Below are 16,926 nucleotides of genomic sequence, written 5' to 3'. Positions count from 1 at the left end.
AGAATGACACAAGGAAAAGATAAGTACTCTGAACAGAAATTGCATAAATAGTAAACCTCTCATACCAACACACCAATTTCCAGCACTCAAACAATAACCACCTTTCCTAAGAAAAGGCAACAATGAAAATATTACACCAGGCTTTAAGACACCAATACTCCTTCTGTTAGGTAAATGGAATAAGCCAGGCTGCTGTAGAGCCCTACACAGAAACTACACGTCAGCAGAATATCTCACCTCAGTCACATGTGCAGACCCTCACCTAACAAAGAATAAAGAGACCATAACGCATAACTAGAAACATGCAGACAAAAACTGAACTGGAAATAGCAACAAGCCAGAGTGACTGTATGCAGTGTAACAAAGGAAAAAGAGAAACTTCATCAGTCCTCAAAACAAATCAAGAAATATAAAATCAATAGCAGTAAAACCATGCTAACAAAAAGAACAGATTTAAAAATAGCTGATGAATGGAATATCCAATAATAAAAAACTCATATAAAAAATGACTAGATACCAATAAAATATTTCAAAATAGTAGACACCCAATAATGAAAAATAAGGATAAAAAATGCTTTGCTCTGCATACCTGGGAATGTTTGCTATCCAGGTGCCTTGAGATTGTTTTGAATTTGCAGTAGGAGAGATGGTTTGCTTGCAATTTTCTCCTTTCTCTGTCACACACATGCTCTCTCTCACATCGGCTCTGTCATGCACATATACACATTCTTTTTCTCTCTTACTTATATAGGCTCTTAATCACACATTTACACACATGCTGTTTATGTTTTCATACTTACACATACACAGGCTTTCAAACACACACTCATATACATGCTCTTTCTCTCACTCACTTATTAGATTTGAAATTAAATGCCACAATAGAATGTTTGCTACTATAACCCGGTAATAAACTAAAGACACTTACCGTTTTGATAATGCGGCAGCAAACATTCTATTGTGGCGTTTAATTTCAAATCTAATAAGTGACAAACTCAGCTGAGCGGGGTTTTTTTTATATCGCTTGGCAACAAAAAGGTTGTCATTGACATAAGTGAACACATATAAACTCTTTGTCGTTCAAGTTCCCAGCTCATTTATGAGGGTTTTGTCACACAGGGCCTAATTTTCCAATATCGCATGGTATCGCATGCGATACCAAAAAGGGGTGTTACCTTATGCTAATAAGCATATGTATCGCAAATTACAATAACAGCTATGCAACACGCTCTTAGCACAAGTTGTGCTATTAACCCAATTTGGGCTACATTGCCAGTATATATCACGGTGTTTCCGGACAGCCTGTTTCAGAGAGAGAGAGCGCCTTGCTATAGTGCCACTTCCCTAGACAGGTATTTGTTTGTAATTATTTTTATTAGAGCTTCAAATCACCCTTGACAGCCATACAAAGAAGTAAACACAATACATGAACATGGAATACAATGTAAAACAGGTCATGAATGCAGGACAAGAAAAACTGCATACCACAATAGCCGAAGAGACCTATTCGGCCCGCATGAAATATAAATAAGCAAGTAAATAAACATAAGGACATATCACACAGTGCTCATGGAGCCGAAGACACAGGCTTTCTAGTAATAGAAGCTGCATCGCTCAACGTTGGTGATATTGTCACCATTTTATGTCCACTTTCAACTTCCCCAACGGCCCCCCAGTATCCCCCTGATCCCCAACCCTCCCTCCCCCCCATTCCCTCGTAGACACCACCCTTGAAGGCCAATTATGAAAGAAAGAAACTATCGAACTGAGCAGATCAATACAATCAAACCAACAGGCATGGAAGCAGAATCATTCATGGAAACATAATCAGTCATGGAAACATAATCGGAAGCATCAAAGACATCAATGACAGTAATGACCTTATCCACTGCCCAAGCCAGGCAATAGAGAGTCCACCGAAGGAAAAGCGTTGAGGAAGGAAGACCACAATTTCCCAAAACGTGCTTGTTGTCGCTTAGGGGATGCCAGCATCGACTTGCGTTCTAGAAGATATAACTCCAGCATAGCCTCCTTCCATTCTTGGAGTGATGGGGTATTCGGAGTTATCCAATGTCGAAGTATAATCCTCAGTGCCACCAATCGACTCTTGTGTAGGAATATTAGAGATGTGTCTGAGGCAACATCCCAGGATACGTGAGAAAAAGAATTCCCCGTGATTCCCAGCAAGCAAAAAGAACCAGTCTGTAAACTCTGTGGCCAATGCAAACAATCGGAATTGATGATTGGTAACCAAAAGGATTGGGTCTGTGGACAATCCCATAAACAATGAAATAAAGATGCGTGAGCTACAGAGCACTTAGGGCACGCCCCAGAAGTTATGACACCGGCCAAAAATGCTCTATGAGGGCTAAAAATAAGTTGGTGCATGATTCTAAAATGCAGGTCCCTCATATCTGCACTAATTACAGCTTTCGGTATTGTTTCAGTGGCCCGTCGTAACACCTTTACCGAAATATCGTCCTGCAAAACTTCCCCCCACCGAGTAGCGCACCCGTTATAAAGCCCATATTTAGTAGTATCATGCAGCAGCTTATAAAACATAGACAATTTCACCTTTGGAAGTGCATTAATGTGTAAGTACCTCTGAAAGGGGCCATTAGTGACTGCTCTACGACAGCGGCTATGGCAGGAAAGTATATAACTGCGTATCCGCATGTATGTGAAATGATCCTCAGCAGTCAATTCAAAATGTTGGCAACAGTAAGCAAAAGAATGCACTGAATTGGTCTGTAAGTCAATAAAGGACGAAATATCTACAATATCCCTCCGTTGTAGTCTCCTCCACATTGGGATAGGTATCCCAGCTGGGAAATCTGGATTTTGTAATAATGGGAGACAGTATGACACTTTCCAATCTAGATGAAAATGTCGTCTAAGGAATTGCCAACATTTGCGCATTCCACTCGCCACTAATCCACCAGAGACATGTGCTGGAAGAGTCTTTTGCGGAGAATGTAACCAAAAAGCCAGGTGATGGGGTAAGTATGCCTCCCTCTCCACTGACATAGCATCAGAGCCGGTCCCAAACCCCAACCAGTCTCTCAGGGTAGGCAACAAGCAAGCAATGTTGTAAAATCTCAAATTTGCAACCCCTTTGCCTCCTTCGGCCTTAGGGGCCATCAACTTGGAGAAGGCCAATCTGGCTCGCTTAGGGCTCCAAAAAAATTTACCGAATATTCTATTGAGAGCTTTTACATCTTTAACTGTGAGGTAGAGAGGAGTCATTTGTAGAATATATAATAGTTTAGGCAAAAGGATCATATTCACCAACGCAATTCTCCCCGAGATGGATAAGGGCAATGATCGCCAACTGTCCGTTTTCACCTGAAAAACTTTCAATACTGGTATGATGTTATATGAATACCAAAGCTGTGGGTCCCTATGTATTCTGATCCCTAAATATTTGAGCGTATCTGTCGCCCACATTAACGGAAAGTCCCCCCAACTGAACTGTAAGGAACCCGATAGATCTAAGGCTTCTGACTTCGTTAAATTAAGCTTCAAGCCAGAGAAGGAGCCGAATGTTTTAATCACATTGAGCAATTCCGGCAAAGATTTGCGTGCCTGAGTGATCATCATCAGCATATCATCTGCGAATAACATCAATTTTTGCTCTATGTTTCCAGTTCTAATTCCAGGGATAAGGCAGGATTGCTTTATTTTTTGGGTCAAAGGTTCTAATGATAAAATATACAAAAGGGGAGACAAAGGGCATCCCTGTCTAGTTCCTCGCCCCAAGGTAAACAAAGGAGAAGTGGAACCATTTACACAAATAAAAGCCTTAGGGTCTTTGTACAATAACCGAACTGCTGATAAAAACGGACCCGTGATCCCAAAGCCCTGCAAGGCGTCAAATAAGTATTGCCAAGCTACCCGATCAAACGCTTTTTCAGCGTCGAAGCTTACTAATAGCGGGTCAGGCATCGATGTCATTTTGCAACTTTCTAAGGCAGCCAGTAGACGCCTAATATTGGTTACGGGCTTGCGGCCTTGTACAAATCCCGTCTGTTCTGAAGAAATAATATCAGGCAAAACATGTTTTAACCGGTAAATCTTAACATCTTGGTTGAGCAAGGATATCGGGCGATAGGAACCCGGTTCAGCGGGATCCTTACCCGGTTTGGGTAAAATAGTAATCGCTGCAACTTTCATGGTATCAGGTATCATCTCATTATCTATCATGTGATTAAACAATGTGACCAGGGAAGGCACCAAATAGTCCCCCAGTGACTTATAAAATAATGAGTTCATACCATCTGGTCCCGGGGATTTATGTAATTTGAGATCTGAAATCACTGTCTTAACTTCCAGTGCAGTGACGGGTTTGTTAAGACTAGCCCTCTGTACGTCCGATATCTCAGGTAAGAGCAAATCAGCAAAAAAGGCCTGTTGATTATCAATATTTGAGGGGTCAGCTGTGTAAAGGGCCCCATAAAAGTGTTGAAAAACCCTCCCAATCTCAGCCGTAGAGATAGCCCGGGTGCCATCCGGTTTGTTAATAAAAGAGATAAATTTAGAGGGCTCCTTTGCTTTGGCTAACTGTGCCAAAAGTCTACCTGGCTTATTGCCATGTACAAAAAGCTTGTGTTTAAAAGCAAAAATATTGCCAGTAGCCTTGCGATGGATTAAATCATTAAGCAGTATCTGGGTTTGCCTGAACCTATCCTTCCATAACTGGGAATTTTTACTATTCCATTGTTTCTTGTAATAGCATAATCTCTGTTCCAACTCTAAGATTTGTTTATTTTGTTGTTTTTTCTTCTGGATAGTATATTTAAGAATATCTCCTCGGAGAACTGCCTTAGCCGTCTCCCAAAAGAGAACCGGCGTGTCCTTGTGTTGAGCATTGAAATTTTCAAATTCTATCCATTTTTGCTCCAGGAACATCTTGAATTCTAAATCCATCGCCAACCATTCAGGCATACGCCACTGAAACAAAGAAGGCACCCTGGCCATCTCCCCCACCGTACAAAAAATCGGGCAGTGATCTGAAATGACCAGGTTCCCAATCTCAGCGCCATCTGCTTCAGGAAAGAGAGACTCAGAAATGAGAAAATAGTCAATTCTAGATTTCACTGGGTGAGCACGGGCAAAATGGGTATAATCCCGTTCTGACGGATGATATACTCGCCAAATATCCAGGAGGTGTAAAGTATCACATACAAAAGGAATGCCTTTTCCCTTACCCAAAGAAGGCGTATGAACAGTAGAGCACTTGTCCAATCTGGGGTCCGCTAAACAATTAAAATCACCTGCCAGTATTACTGCTGCTACTCCCATTGCTGTAATTTGGGAGACCAAATTAGAGAAAAACAGATGATTATATTTATTTGGCCCATAAATAGAAGCCAATACAATAGGCTGACCATACAGCTTACCTTTAATAATAATAATCCTCCCCTCAGTATCGGACCATTGATTATCTAATTGAAATGGAATCGATTTTTTAATTAAAATGGCCACTCCATTTCGCTTACTGGTGCCAGAGGAGAAAAATACCTGTGTATAACCCTTTTTATTCTGCAGTTTAAGATGTTCCTTATCCAGCATATGCGTTTCCTGCAGAAAAATGATGTCCCCCTTAGATTTATGACAATGCGCCAATACCTTTTCCCTCTTAATAGCAGTGCCCAACCCTGCAACATTCCAGCTCATATATTTAGTTTTAGGTATCATCCTTTACAGCAAAAACATAGACATGAAAGCCCTCAGTTGTTATGAGTGAAGTCACCCCAGCATAATAGGATCTAGCCTTTAAAGCCTTCCACAGCCACCCCCCACCGTTAGAAAACAATCGAGTAATCATTCCCTGCAGTTGTTGATCATTCAAACATTTACCATACATACCAGTCAAATTTCTAAGCCCAGACTCTTTTTTCCTTTCAGGTTGGTGTCTAACCTCCCTCCCACCCCAGTTCCCACCCCTCCCCCCCACCACCCAAAGAACCATAACCAAATATGTTCCCATCTTCCGTATGCGCCCTCACCAAAGAGAGCTGGAGCCAAAGTATGTGGTCAGGAGACAGGCCCCGGACAGTTAGTAATATCGCTGTCTAGTGATCTCGTTCAAAGAGTCAAAAGAATACCCAGTCAATGTCTCAACAGAACTAAAGCAAAGAATGAAGTGCTCTCAGTGAAATAAGAGCCCATATTACCAACTGTAGATCCAAAGATAGCCCGAACCCGGTCAGACACGCCGAACATCGACGAAATTACTCAGCCAAAGGAAAACATTTCCGTCCCGTTGCAGGTTAACTCAAGTAGCCACAATCGCCAGGGTTTCTTTCGCGTACTTTTGCACGTCAGAGAAGGTATCAAAAGCCTGAGATTGCCCGTTATACCAGATGCGAAGCTTGGCGGGAAACTGAAGAGCAAACCGTACTTGCTTGTTGGCTAACTGTGAACATAGGGGGCTGAATTCTTTGCGCTTAGCCGCCACTCGGGCAGAGAAATCTTGAAAAATCTTTATCGGCGAATTTTGAAATTGTAATGATTGTGCTTTCCTTGAAGCCTGCCATATAAGCTGCCGATCGTTGAAATCCAACAGGCGCGCAATGACCACCCGGGGCCTCTGCTGGGCCTCAACACGCAGGCCCAAACGATGAGCTCGCTCTATTTTCAGAGTGCCCAACTGATCTGAGAGGCCCAAAGCCTCCGGGAGCCACCGCCCAAGTTGTCCAGCAAGATCCGAGTCCGGGACGGTCTCTGGCACTCCTACAAAGCGCAAGTTGTTCCGCCGAGAGCGGTTTTCCAATTCATCTAGTTTTTCTTCGTGTTGTCTGATTGCTTTCTCCAAAGTATGCAGTTTACCCTCAGCCGCTAGATTATCATCCTCCACCGTTGTCACGCAGAGCTCTAAGGCATCAATTCGGGGTGGTAGTTCCGCAAAGGCATTCTGCAGACTAGAAAGTTGGTCTGATATTTTGTCCAACTTTACCGCTAGCGCCTCAGTAACAGCTTCTTTAATCGCTGCAATGGTGGGGTCTGTAACTGCTCCCGCCGAGGGCGATTTTGCAGGGTTGGCAGCCATTTTGTCTTCCACCGTCTTAGTTTTTTCTTTCTCCTTCCTAGCCAATTTTGCGGGCATAGTCGCTGGAGATTTGTTCATATATCTGTCGATATTCATAAGCAGACTTATCTGAGAGGTTCAGAGCGCAAAATTAGGATGGATGGCGAAGTTTGCAAAAGGATTCCGGGCCGGTCTCCTGGAGCCGAGTCAGACACGTCTAACCCCGTTCACCACATCACGTGACTCCCCAGACAGGTATTTGTATCCCTATGAGAGGCTCACCTAGTAACTCGAGGTGGGGATTAGGTATGAGTGTAGGGGGTTGGGGGCCACTTTGACATTCAACATGAGACGTACGAACAGAACAGTGGTCTCTTGTGAAGATTTGATGGCCCCGCTAGTTTGAGAGAACATTGCCCAAATCTCATCTTGGAGTGAGTTTCCTCACTCCGAAGGCCATCAAATCTTCACAAGAGACCACTGTTCTGTTCGTACATCTCATGTTGAATGTCAAAGTGGCCCCCAACCCCCTACACTCATACCTAATCCCCACCTCGAGTTACTAGGTGAGCCTCTCATAGGGATACAAATACCTGTCTTCTCTCGCTCTCGCTCGCTCTCTCTCTCTCTCTCTAACAGGCTGTCCGGAAACATCGTAAACCACGGTAACTCCTTGGAAAATGACCCCCTCAGTTTATAATTATTGGCATTTCTTTATATGTGGCTTGACGTTTTTTCATTCATATCTTTACCACATAATTAAACAGTTTTAGCTTTACATAAACCTATTGTTTGGCATGCAATATTCTCAAAACTTGATAAATATGGAAAGTGAATATGAATTAATTTTATTTTGCAGCATATTGTCTAATATTCAAGAGGTCCATCAGAATATGGGCTACTGTCCTCAATTTGATGCCATCAATGAGCTGCTAACAGGCAGGGAGCATCTTGAATTCTATGCGCTCTTACGAGGGGTTCCTGAGAAGGAGGTCTGCAAGGTATGCAACTGTTTTTAGTGAGCAACTAAGAGACCTGACCATGTTGGTACATAGCTTGAAGAATATTAGAAACATGGAACTATGATGGCAGAAAAAGACCATACAGCCCATCCACCCAATTAATTTAGCTTTATAATCCCCATCACTCCCTCAGAGATCAGAGATTTATCTCATGCTTTCTTGAATTCAGATACCATTTTTGCCTCCACCACCTACACTGAGAGGCTGTTCCATGCATCTACCACCCTTTTTTATAAATAAATATTTACTTAAATTACTCCTGAGTCTACTCCTTTTCACCTTCATCCCATGGCCCCATGTTCTAAAATCTCCTTTCTGTTGAAAGAGGCCCCATCTCTAGAGCATTGATACCTCTGACGTATTAAAATGTCTATCATATCTCCCCTATTGCACCTTTCCTCAATGGTATTCAAGTTTAAATCTTTAAATCTGTCCCTATATACTTTAGAATGAAGATCACTGACCATTTTAATATCACCCTCTGGACCTGCTCCATCCTATTTATATCCTTCTGAAGATTTTGTCTCCAGAATTGTACACAGTATTTGAAGCTCTCACTATCACTCCCATTGAAGTACATGGAGCTGTAGCAGGTTGCCACAGCAGGCCCTGGTAAATCTATAGAGTTGCCATGGGTTGCCGAAAGTTGTTGGCTGTAGAACAGGCCTACTGACTCCACTTATTTAAAAGAAAACTATGGTTTAATAGAAGCTTTTCCTAGAAAACTAAAAATTCCTCTGTCTGTACCTGCTCCTTTTATTTTGACCAGATGATGGGAGTGTAACTCTTAAAAGCCAGTCAAGCAGTGTATTAAGGTAGTCCAATAAAAAGTGTCACCTTTTTTTTTTTGTTTAACTTATATTTTCTAGAAAAGGGAAAAGAGAAGAAGCAAAATAAAGATGTATTTGTAATGCCTACCTTCATGTTCCATGGAAAACAAGTCCTCATTTCGCATATCCAAAGTATCAGTTTTGCATTTGGAAATTGTTTTTGAAGTTTTTCCCCAAGTTAGCATGAATAGTTTATTTTCTTTGTCACAGATGTGCAGGACCAGAATGGAATGTTTTCTATTTAAAAAAAAAACCAAAAACAATAGAAAAATGTAATATGCACAATTATTACAGAGATATATATCTGGTAATGGATTTATTCCTGCCTTGGAAACAGAGCCTGTTAGCCTAGAAGAAGTTCTGTACTGTGCATGGTGCTATGACAGATACAGGTGATCATGTTTCCATGCTGTGTTGCAGGTGGCTGAATGGGCCATTCGCAAACTGGGCCTTGTGAAGTACTCCGAAAAATGCGTGGGGAACTACAGTGGAGGGAACAAACGCAAGCTGTCTACAGCCATTGCGCTGATTGGAGGGCCACCTGTGGTATTCCTGGTCAGTGCTTCCTGTTTACCAAACCCTTGCTTCATATGTGCTAGTGACCGGTTTTTCTCTAAACAAAGATAAGCATGTTATAGAGGCTGTTTGTGATGTGTAGTTGGATTACTTGCTAAGGCTAGTAATGAGTTGATAAGACACATCAGTTCCCAAATTCCAGCTTTATAATCCTGTATTTAGATTTATAGGCCTCAATTTTGCAAACTTTTTGTGCCATGTAGCTAATCAAATATTTGACGATATGCAGCATTTTTTTCTCATGCTGCAAAAGATATTCAGGCTAGCCTGGGGATGCTTGGCTGTATCCCATAGAGATTCATGCCTCTGCAGAATTGTTTGCCCATTATTTTCAGGATATAGATCTCAGGATTGAAGAGCTTTCGAGTATTTTTCATTTTAAGTTTTGGATTTCCTATTTATATATAAACAGTTGATATACATCACCACATTGCATTAGAACTTACGTCACAGCAAAAAACAATTCAAAAATGTATCCTCACCCCAATCAAGAACCTTCCATACTAGATAACAAACTTGCCAAATAGTCTTCAATAAATGTTATACATGAGTAATATTTTTCTTTGTTCATTTTCTTAAATTATAAGAGATTTAAAAACTTCCAGAGCCAAACAGTGAATAGTTATAGATGGTAAATATCAATTCACTACACAACAAAATGTAAGTTCCATGGACAGCTAGGAAGTCTGTTTCATGCAGTGTTTTAAGTTAAGGCCATTCATTGTTTTACCTGGGTTTAAGAATTTATTTCCAGATTGTTGAAAAACTGAAAAAATTCTAAGCACAAACCATTTTGCATCCAGACACCACACACTATATGCAGAGGAGTTGGTCTAAGTATTTCCAGTGGGCGTGATTCTGAGGTCACAGTATTTTGAGTAATGATACTGTAAGAACTGACCAGGAAAGAGGCTTTTCAATATTAAATTTCATTTGACCATAGTCCTGCTGTCCGCAGTAGTGAAACCATTAACTACTAGAAGAGGTAAACTTGGCAGAGTGTTTCAAACAAACCATAGCATGCAGCCATCCACATAAGCAGTTCCTTTTCCAGGTACTGCAAAGCCATACCAATTGCCATATCAATATATCTGTGAGGATCTAGCATGTGCTATGTATCTCCACTAATTCTGTCATTTCCACACAGGACCTAGCCATAATTATCTGCTCTGCATTACTTAATGTTTTCAAAAATTACATCATTCCTTGCCTCTGTTATTTTAAAAGTGCTAATACAGGGTTATGTGAGTGATCTAAAGAGGCAACAGGCTTTTCAGCTTACTCAGCATTTTACATTGCTGCCCCAAACCAGGGCTCCATATAACAAATTATATAAATACTAGGAATCCTTGCTTCCTAGAGCTTGCAGTTCAAAGGTTCTGATTCATTAAGGTTTTTCTCCCATTTTGTGTCTATGGAAAAAAACCTTGATGGATCAGGCCCTAGATGGACCCTTGAGGCAACCAGAAGTAAAGTGACTTGTCTAAGATTATGGTGAATGGCAGCAAAAAGATTTAAATTCAGATTGCCTGCTTTCCAACCACTAAAAATAATTTTTAGCTCACCTTTCCAAATGATGCTCAATGTGGCTTACAGCTAGTTTGTTCCCTATCTCAAATGAATAACACTGCTGGTATTATCATTTTGACTATTAATTTTAAGTTACTGCATTTTTACTTTTGAATACAACTTTATTTTCACTTAACACAGAAACCACTTGATCTCCATTCATCTAACCTTTTTACAGGTTTTATATGTTTTTTTTAATTTTATTTAATATTCCACCTGTCAAGTACTTCAAAGCAGATTACATTCAGGTACTGTTGGTATTTCCTTGTCTCCAGAGGGCTCACAATTTAAAGGGGTTATTAACTAAAGGCTTTCTTCTATTTGGTATCCATGGCAAAAATGCTTAGTAAATAAGGCACTCATTTTGTATACGAGGCAATGGAAGGTGAAGTGACTTGTGGAAGGTCCCAATGAATGAAGGCAAGATTTGAACCCTGGCCATCCTGGTTTGTAGCCTGCTGTACTAACCACTAGGCTGCTTCACCACTCTGTGTTTCATGTATTTGAAATCACAATGATCTCTTTTTTAAAAATGTTTGTATTGTATCACTCGGGGTCCATTAACATTACAGTTTAAATGAAACGTAATTTATATGGCAAGAGACAATAGCGAGATAACCAGGCTTATGTGTGGGTTTCTTCTCATTGATACTGTAGGATGAACCAACCACAGGGATGGATCCCAAAGCACGGCGCTTCCTGTGGAACTGCGTGCTTAGTGTTATTAAGGAGGGCCGCTCTGTGGTGCTTACATCTCACAGGTATGTGCTAGTGCTTTTATTTTTCAGGACTAGTTGCAGCAAGCTAAAATCTTGCTCTGTAATGTCCTCAGTCCATATGGAGAAGAACTGTCATTGTAAGTGATCAGTGCTTGATTATTCTGTGGGATGTTATGGCTGCGTAGTGATGGTCATATTATTCAGACGCTCCATAGGACTCTTGCAAAGGCCTGTGTCCTTCAAATGAGAATGTGTAATTGGTTGATTGATGATTCCTATATCTTACCAACAATGGTCAGGAAAGTTAATGGATCTTATTAGATTGTGATACTTTTTAAAGGACAAACAAAACAAGACTGATTTAATACACAACTATTCAAGACCAAACAGATCCTTTCTTCCAACAAATAAGACCCCAGTTTTTCCAGGACCAACATGGCTACTAGAACTGCACTACAGGAAAGTTCATAAAACACATCATGGTGTTTTACTTCTGCAATTAGGTATAGCAGAAGCTAGCAACCACCAATCAAATATAGTCAAAGAAGAGTTTGACACGCTGAAAATCCCCATGCTGAAATAGACTATTCGTTTTTATGATTTTTGGAATGGCAAGCTCGTCTTTGATTATGTTGGCTTGGGATTATGGAAAGGACATATTATAGGCACTGCAAAGTACAGCAAATTATCTATATAGCCCTTTTCTCAAAAAATGAAAGAGAAATGTCACAGTCAAGAGAATATATTGAGCATATTGTAGCTGTGTTTAAAAAAGGATTGGATAAGTTCTTGGAGGAGAAGTCTATTACCTGCTATTAATTAAGTTGACTTAGAAAATAGCCACTGCTATTACTAGCAACAGTAACATGGAACAGACTTAGTTTTTGGGTACTTGCCAGGTTCTTATGGCCTGGATTGGTCACTGTTGGAAACAGAATGCTGGGCTTGATGGACCCTTGGTCTGACCCGGTATGGCATGTTCTTATGTTCTTAAACAAAGCCAGGTCTCTGTGTCCTGGCTGTCAGACCTGTGTTATAAATGTTATAGTCTTAACTATAATTCAGTTCTGAAATTTCCTCCATATTTCTGTGATGTAATCATATTTTTAGCTTCTGTCAGTCATGGAAATCAAATCACTATCTTGGTGGTGATTAGAGCTCTTTCATTCTCCAAAGTCTGTCCATTTTTATCTCAAAATGTACTGAATGTGGTTGGCTAAGAGTTAAAATTTACTTTACACCAAAATGGATCCCTCTGGATTTCCAAGTGGCATTGAAATAATAGCACTTCTTCTCTTCTTCAGAAACCCATAAGATGTAAAGCAAAGTTGCTTACCTGTAACAGGTGATCTGAGGATAGCAGGATGTCACTGCTCGCACATGGGTGATATCATCGTATAGAGTCCTGCATGGAAAACTTATGTCAAAGTTTCTAGAACTTTGAGCCTCTTTCAGCATGCTCATGCATGTACTACACGCATCCACGCAGGCTCCCCTCAGTCTTATGTCATAGAATTTAGAAGAAGAATAAAATAATGAAAAGACCCACATGTTGGAAACCCAACTCCATGGGGTAGCAGGTGGGTTTCATGAGGACTGACATCCTGCTGTCTTCAAAGAACACCTGTTACAAGTAAGCAACTCTGCTTTCTCTGAGGACAAGCAGGATGGCAGTCCTCTCACATAGGTGAATCCCTAGGTACAGGCTGCCCCCAACATAAAAAGTGACAAACAAAACTCAAACAAGTGCCAATGAGCACAACTATAACCCATTTTGTTGGTAACAGGAGAAGACAGCCTGAACAAAATCAAGGGCCCTACGCGGGAACAGAGTTGGATTCTACACCTCAAACAAGTTCCAAAGGACAGCTTGGCCAGATCTGCTATTGTGTTGGTCATCCCTATCCAAATACTAATGAGATGTGAATGTGTTGAGAACTCCATGTTGCAATTCTGCAGATCTCCTCCATGGGAACTACTCACAAGTGGGCCACAGACTCTGCCATGGCTCAAACACAGTGAGCCTTAACATGACCCCCAAAATGCAGTCCTGCCTGGGCATAACAAGAGATGCAGTCTGCTAGCCAATTAGAAAGCGTCTGCCTGGCAACAGTGATACCCAACTTATTCCTATCAAAAGAAACAAAAAGTTGGGCAGACTATCCATGGGCTTCTGTCAGCTCCAGATCGAAGGCTAAGGTTCTTTTGCAGTTCAAACTGTGCAGGGCTTGTTTGCCTTGATGCGAATGGGGCCTGGGAAAGAATGTTGACAGGATGATGGACTGCTTAAGATGGAAGTCTGACACTACCTTAGGCTGGAACTTAGGGTGGTCTTAAATATGCACCCTATCGTAAGGAAACAGTGTAAGATGGATAAGATACTAAGGATTGAAGCTCGCTGACCCTGGGTGCTGAAGTGACTGCCACCAAAAATATGACCTTCCAGGTCAGGAACTTCAGGTCACAGGAGTGCAGCAGCTCAAAGAGATCTTTTATAAGCTGAACTAACACCACGCTTAGGTCCCAAGACACAGCAGGAAGCCTTAGGAGAGGTTTCAACTGAAGCAAAACCTGCATGAAATATACAACTATAGGCTGTACAGAAATGAGCATACCAGCTGCACTACAGTGATATGCACCAATTGCACTTAGCTGAACTTTAATGGAGTTGGTTTTCAAATGTGGTCTCTTTCTCACATCACACTGAAAACCTCCTTCACTTCAGTCCATAGGGCTTTCTAGTGGAAGGTTTTCCAGAAGCCACAAGGACCGGAGACACATCTTCCAAGAGATTGGTTGCAATATCAACCTCTCAACATCCAGGCTGTGAGCGACAGGGCCTGGAGGTTGGGCTGGCGCAATCTGCCTTGATCCTGGGTGATGAGATCTGGGGAAGTCCCTAGCCTGGTTTCCAGATGGACATCTCCCTGAGGAGTGGATCCAAACCTGTCTTGGCCAATGAGGGGCTATGAGGATCATAGTCCCTTTGTCCTCACGAATCTTCAAGAGAGTCTTTGCTACCAGTGGAGTTTGAGGATACAATTCAGAAGATCCTCACTCTAATGGCAGGTGAAGGCATCTGAGTATGGTTTGCCGTGTGTCCTGTATAGGGATAAGACCTCCTATTCCAAGAGATCCACATCCGGGCTTCTCCAGAGGTGGAAGATACGATTTGTGACCCCCTTAGTCCAGAGATCAATTGTGGGGTCTGAAGACACGACTCAGTCTGTCCGCTATTACATTGTCCATTATGGCCAGGTACATGGCCCTCAGCATCTTCCCGTGGGAGAGGGTTCACAACCAGATCTGGACCACTTCCTGACATAAGGGGTACAATCCCATACGTACCTGCTTATTGACATACACCATTGCCACTTGATTGGCAGTCTGTATTAAAACAATTTTGTTGGAAAGCCGAACTCTGAAAGCCCACAGCATGTATATGATCACTCAGAACTCCGGGAAATTGATTTGATAGAGACCTTCCTGGGCAGACCATCTGCTTAAGTTCCCCAGCCCAAGGTGGATGCATCCATGGTTGGTACAATATGGGTTGGAGGATTTTGGAAGAACACCCTCCTTTCCAGATTTGAAATTTCCCGCTACCAGGACAAAGAGTCCTGGAGAGATGGCGTGACCTGGAGGTCCTGAATGGCTTGTTGCCACTGTACCTCAATGTCCATCTGGCCTTTCGCATGTATAAATGTGCCAAGAGAGTGACATGTACTGTCATGGCCATATGGCTTAACAGCCTCAACATGTGCCACACTGATGCCTGCTGGCTCTGTGAATCTCCACTGTGATGGTCATCAGATTGATGGCCCATTGCCAGGACAGGAAGGCCTTGGCCTGAGCCATCTCTAGCAGGGCTCCAATTGTGGTGACAGCTGAGATGGGACTTGGGATAATTGATGATGAACCCTAGTGTTTCCAGCCCCTGGATGGTCGAGTGCATGGACTTGTTTGCCCCCATCCAAGAGGTGTTCTTGATCAGCCAATCGTCTAGATACAGGAAAGCATGAATTCCCAATCTGCGAAGGTACACCACCACCACAGCTAGGCAATTCATAAAGACGCTTGGAGCTGATGTGAGCCCAAACATCAAAATGCGATACTGGAAGTGCTGCTTTCCCATCACAAATCTGAGATACTTCTGGTAACCTAAGAAGATCTTGATGTGTAAGCGTCTTTTAGATCCAGGGACTATAGCCAGTCCCCCCTTTTTTTTTTTCAAGAAGGGGATCAAGGTGCCCAGGGAAACTGTCTTGAATTTTTCTCTTTTGATGAATTTGTTCAAGACCCTTAGGTCCAGGATGGAATGGACTCCCCCTGTTTCCGTTAGTATCAGGAAGTACCAGGAATAAAATCTTTGCACTCTTTAGAATGGGTTTGACTGTTCTGGTTGTTAAGATGGAGGTGCGGTCTGCTATTAGTACCTCCTGATGCGCTACTGGGCCAATTTGACGGGGTACCCAATAGGTTTAATTTGTACCCCTAGTGAACAATGGAAAGAACCCACTGGTCTGAGATTATACTGGGCCACCAGTTCGCAAAAAAACAAAGCCTTCACCCGACCAGCAGATCCGTTGCTCCAGGAATGGGCAACTTGGCTATGTTCCCTGCAATCCAGTCAAAACTCCATCACTGGACTTGAATAAGGTGCTGGCTGGGGCTTTGAGGCCCTCTGTTACCTGGGATGGACTTGAGGACCCTGGTATGGTTGACGGGAGCGAGGTAGCAGAGGGTAGCACCTCTTTGGGCAGAAGGAGGACTTCCTGGGCCCAAACTTTGATGGCCTCTTGGCTGAGCAGGACAGGTCCTGAGTGCCAGTGGAGAGCTGCTAAAGAGTCGCATGGTGGTCCTGGATCTGGTTCACCGCATACTTCACTTTATCCTCCAAAGAGATTCTCTCTTGTACAAGGCATATCAGCGAGTCACTCCTGCACCTCTGGTCTGAGATCTGAGGCCCACAGCCATGCGAGCGCCAATTCCCATTGCAGAGACCTTCGATGTAGTTTCAAAAACATCATAGGTTGAATGGATCCCATGTTTTCTGCACTCCAGACTCTTATGCACCAGTGACTGGAGAGTGTCTTGCTGCTGCTGAGGCAGTTACTCGCCAACCTTCTGCACCTGCTTTAGGATATTGTGCAGGTTCTGGCCCATGTAGAGCTGGTAGG

The 16,926-nt window shown here is 42.3% G+C and overlaps 1 protein-coding gene across 2 annotated transcripts in view; it reads left to right on the top strand.

Annotated features, from left to right (window-relative positions):
* The window catches only part of ABCA1 (ATP binding cassette subfamily A member 1), a 212,039-nt gene that overhangs the window by 183,127 nt on the left and 11,986 nt on the right, over positions 1–16,926 (top strand). For both annotated transcript variants that reach the window (XM_029604407.1, XM_029604396.1), the window contains exons 45-47: positions 7,890–8,031; positions 9,303–9,437; positions 11,685–11,788. In XM_029604407.1, the coding sequence (XP_029460267.1) occupies positions 7,890–8,031; positions 9,303–9,437; positions 11,685–11,788 (381 nt within the window). The remainder of the gene's footprint in view (positions 1–7,889; positions 8,032–9,302; positions 9,438–11,684; positions 11,789–16,926) is intronic.

This window comes from Rhinatrema bivittatum, chromosome 1 (assembly GCF_901001135.1).
Source record: "Rhinatrema bivittatum chromosome 1, aRhiBiv1.1, whole genome shotgun sequence".
NCBI classification, from domain to species: domain Eukaryota; kingdom Metazoa; phylum Chordata; class Amphibia; order Gymnophiona; family Rhinatrematidae; genus Rhinatrema; species Rhinatrema bivittatum.
This window is presented reverse-complemented; position numbering and strand designations above follow the sequence as displayed.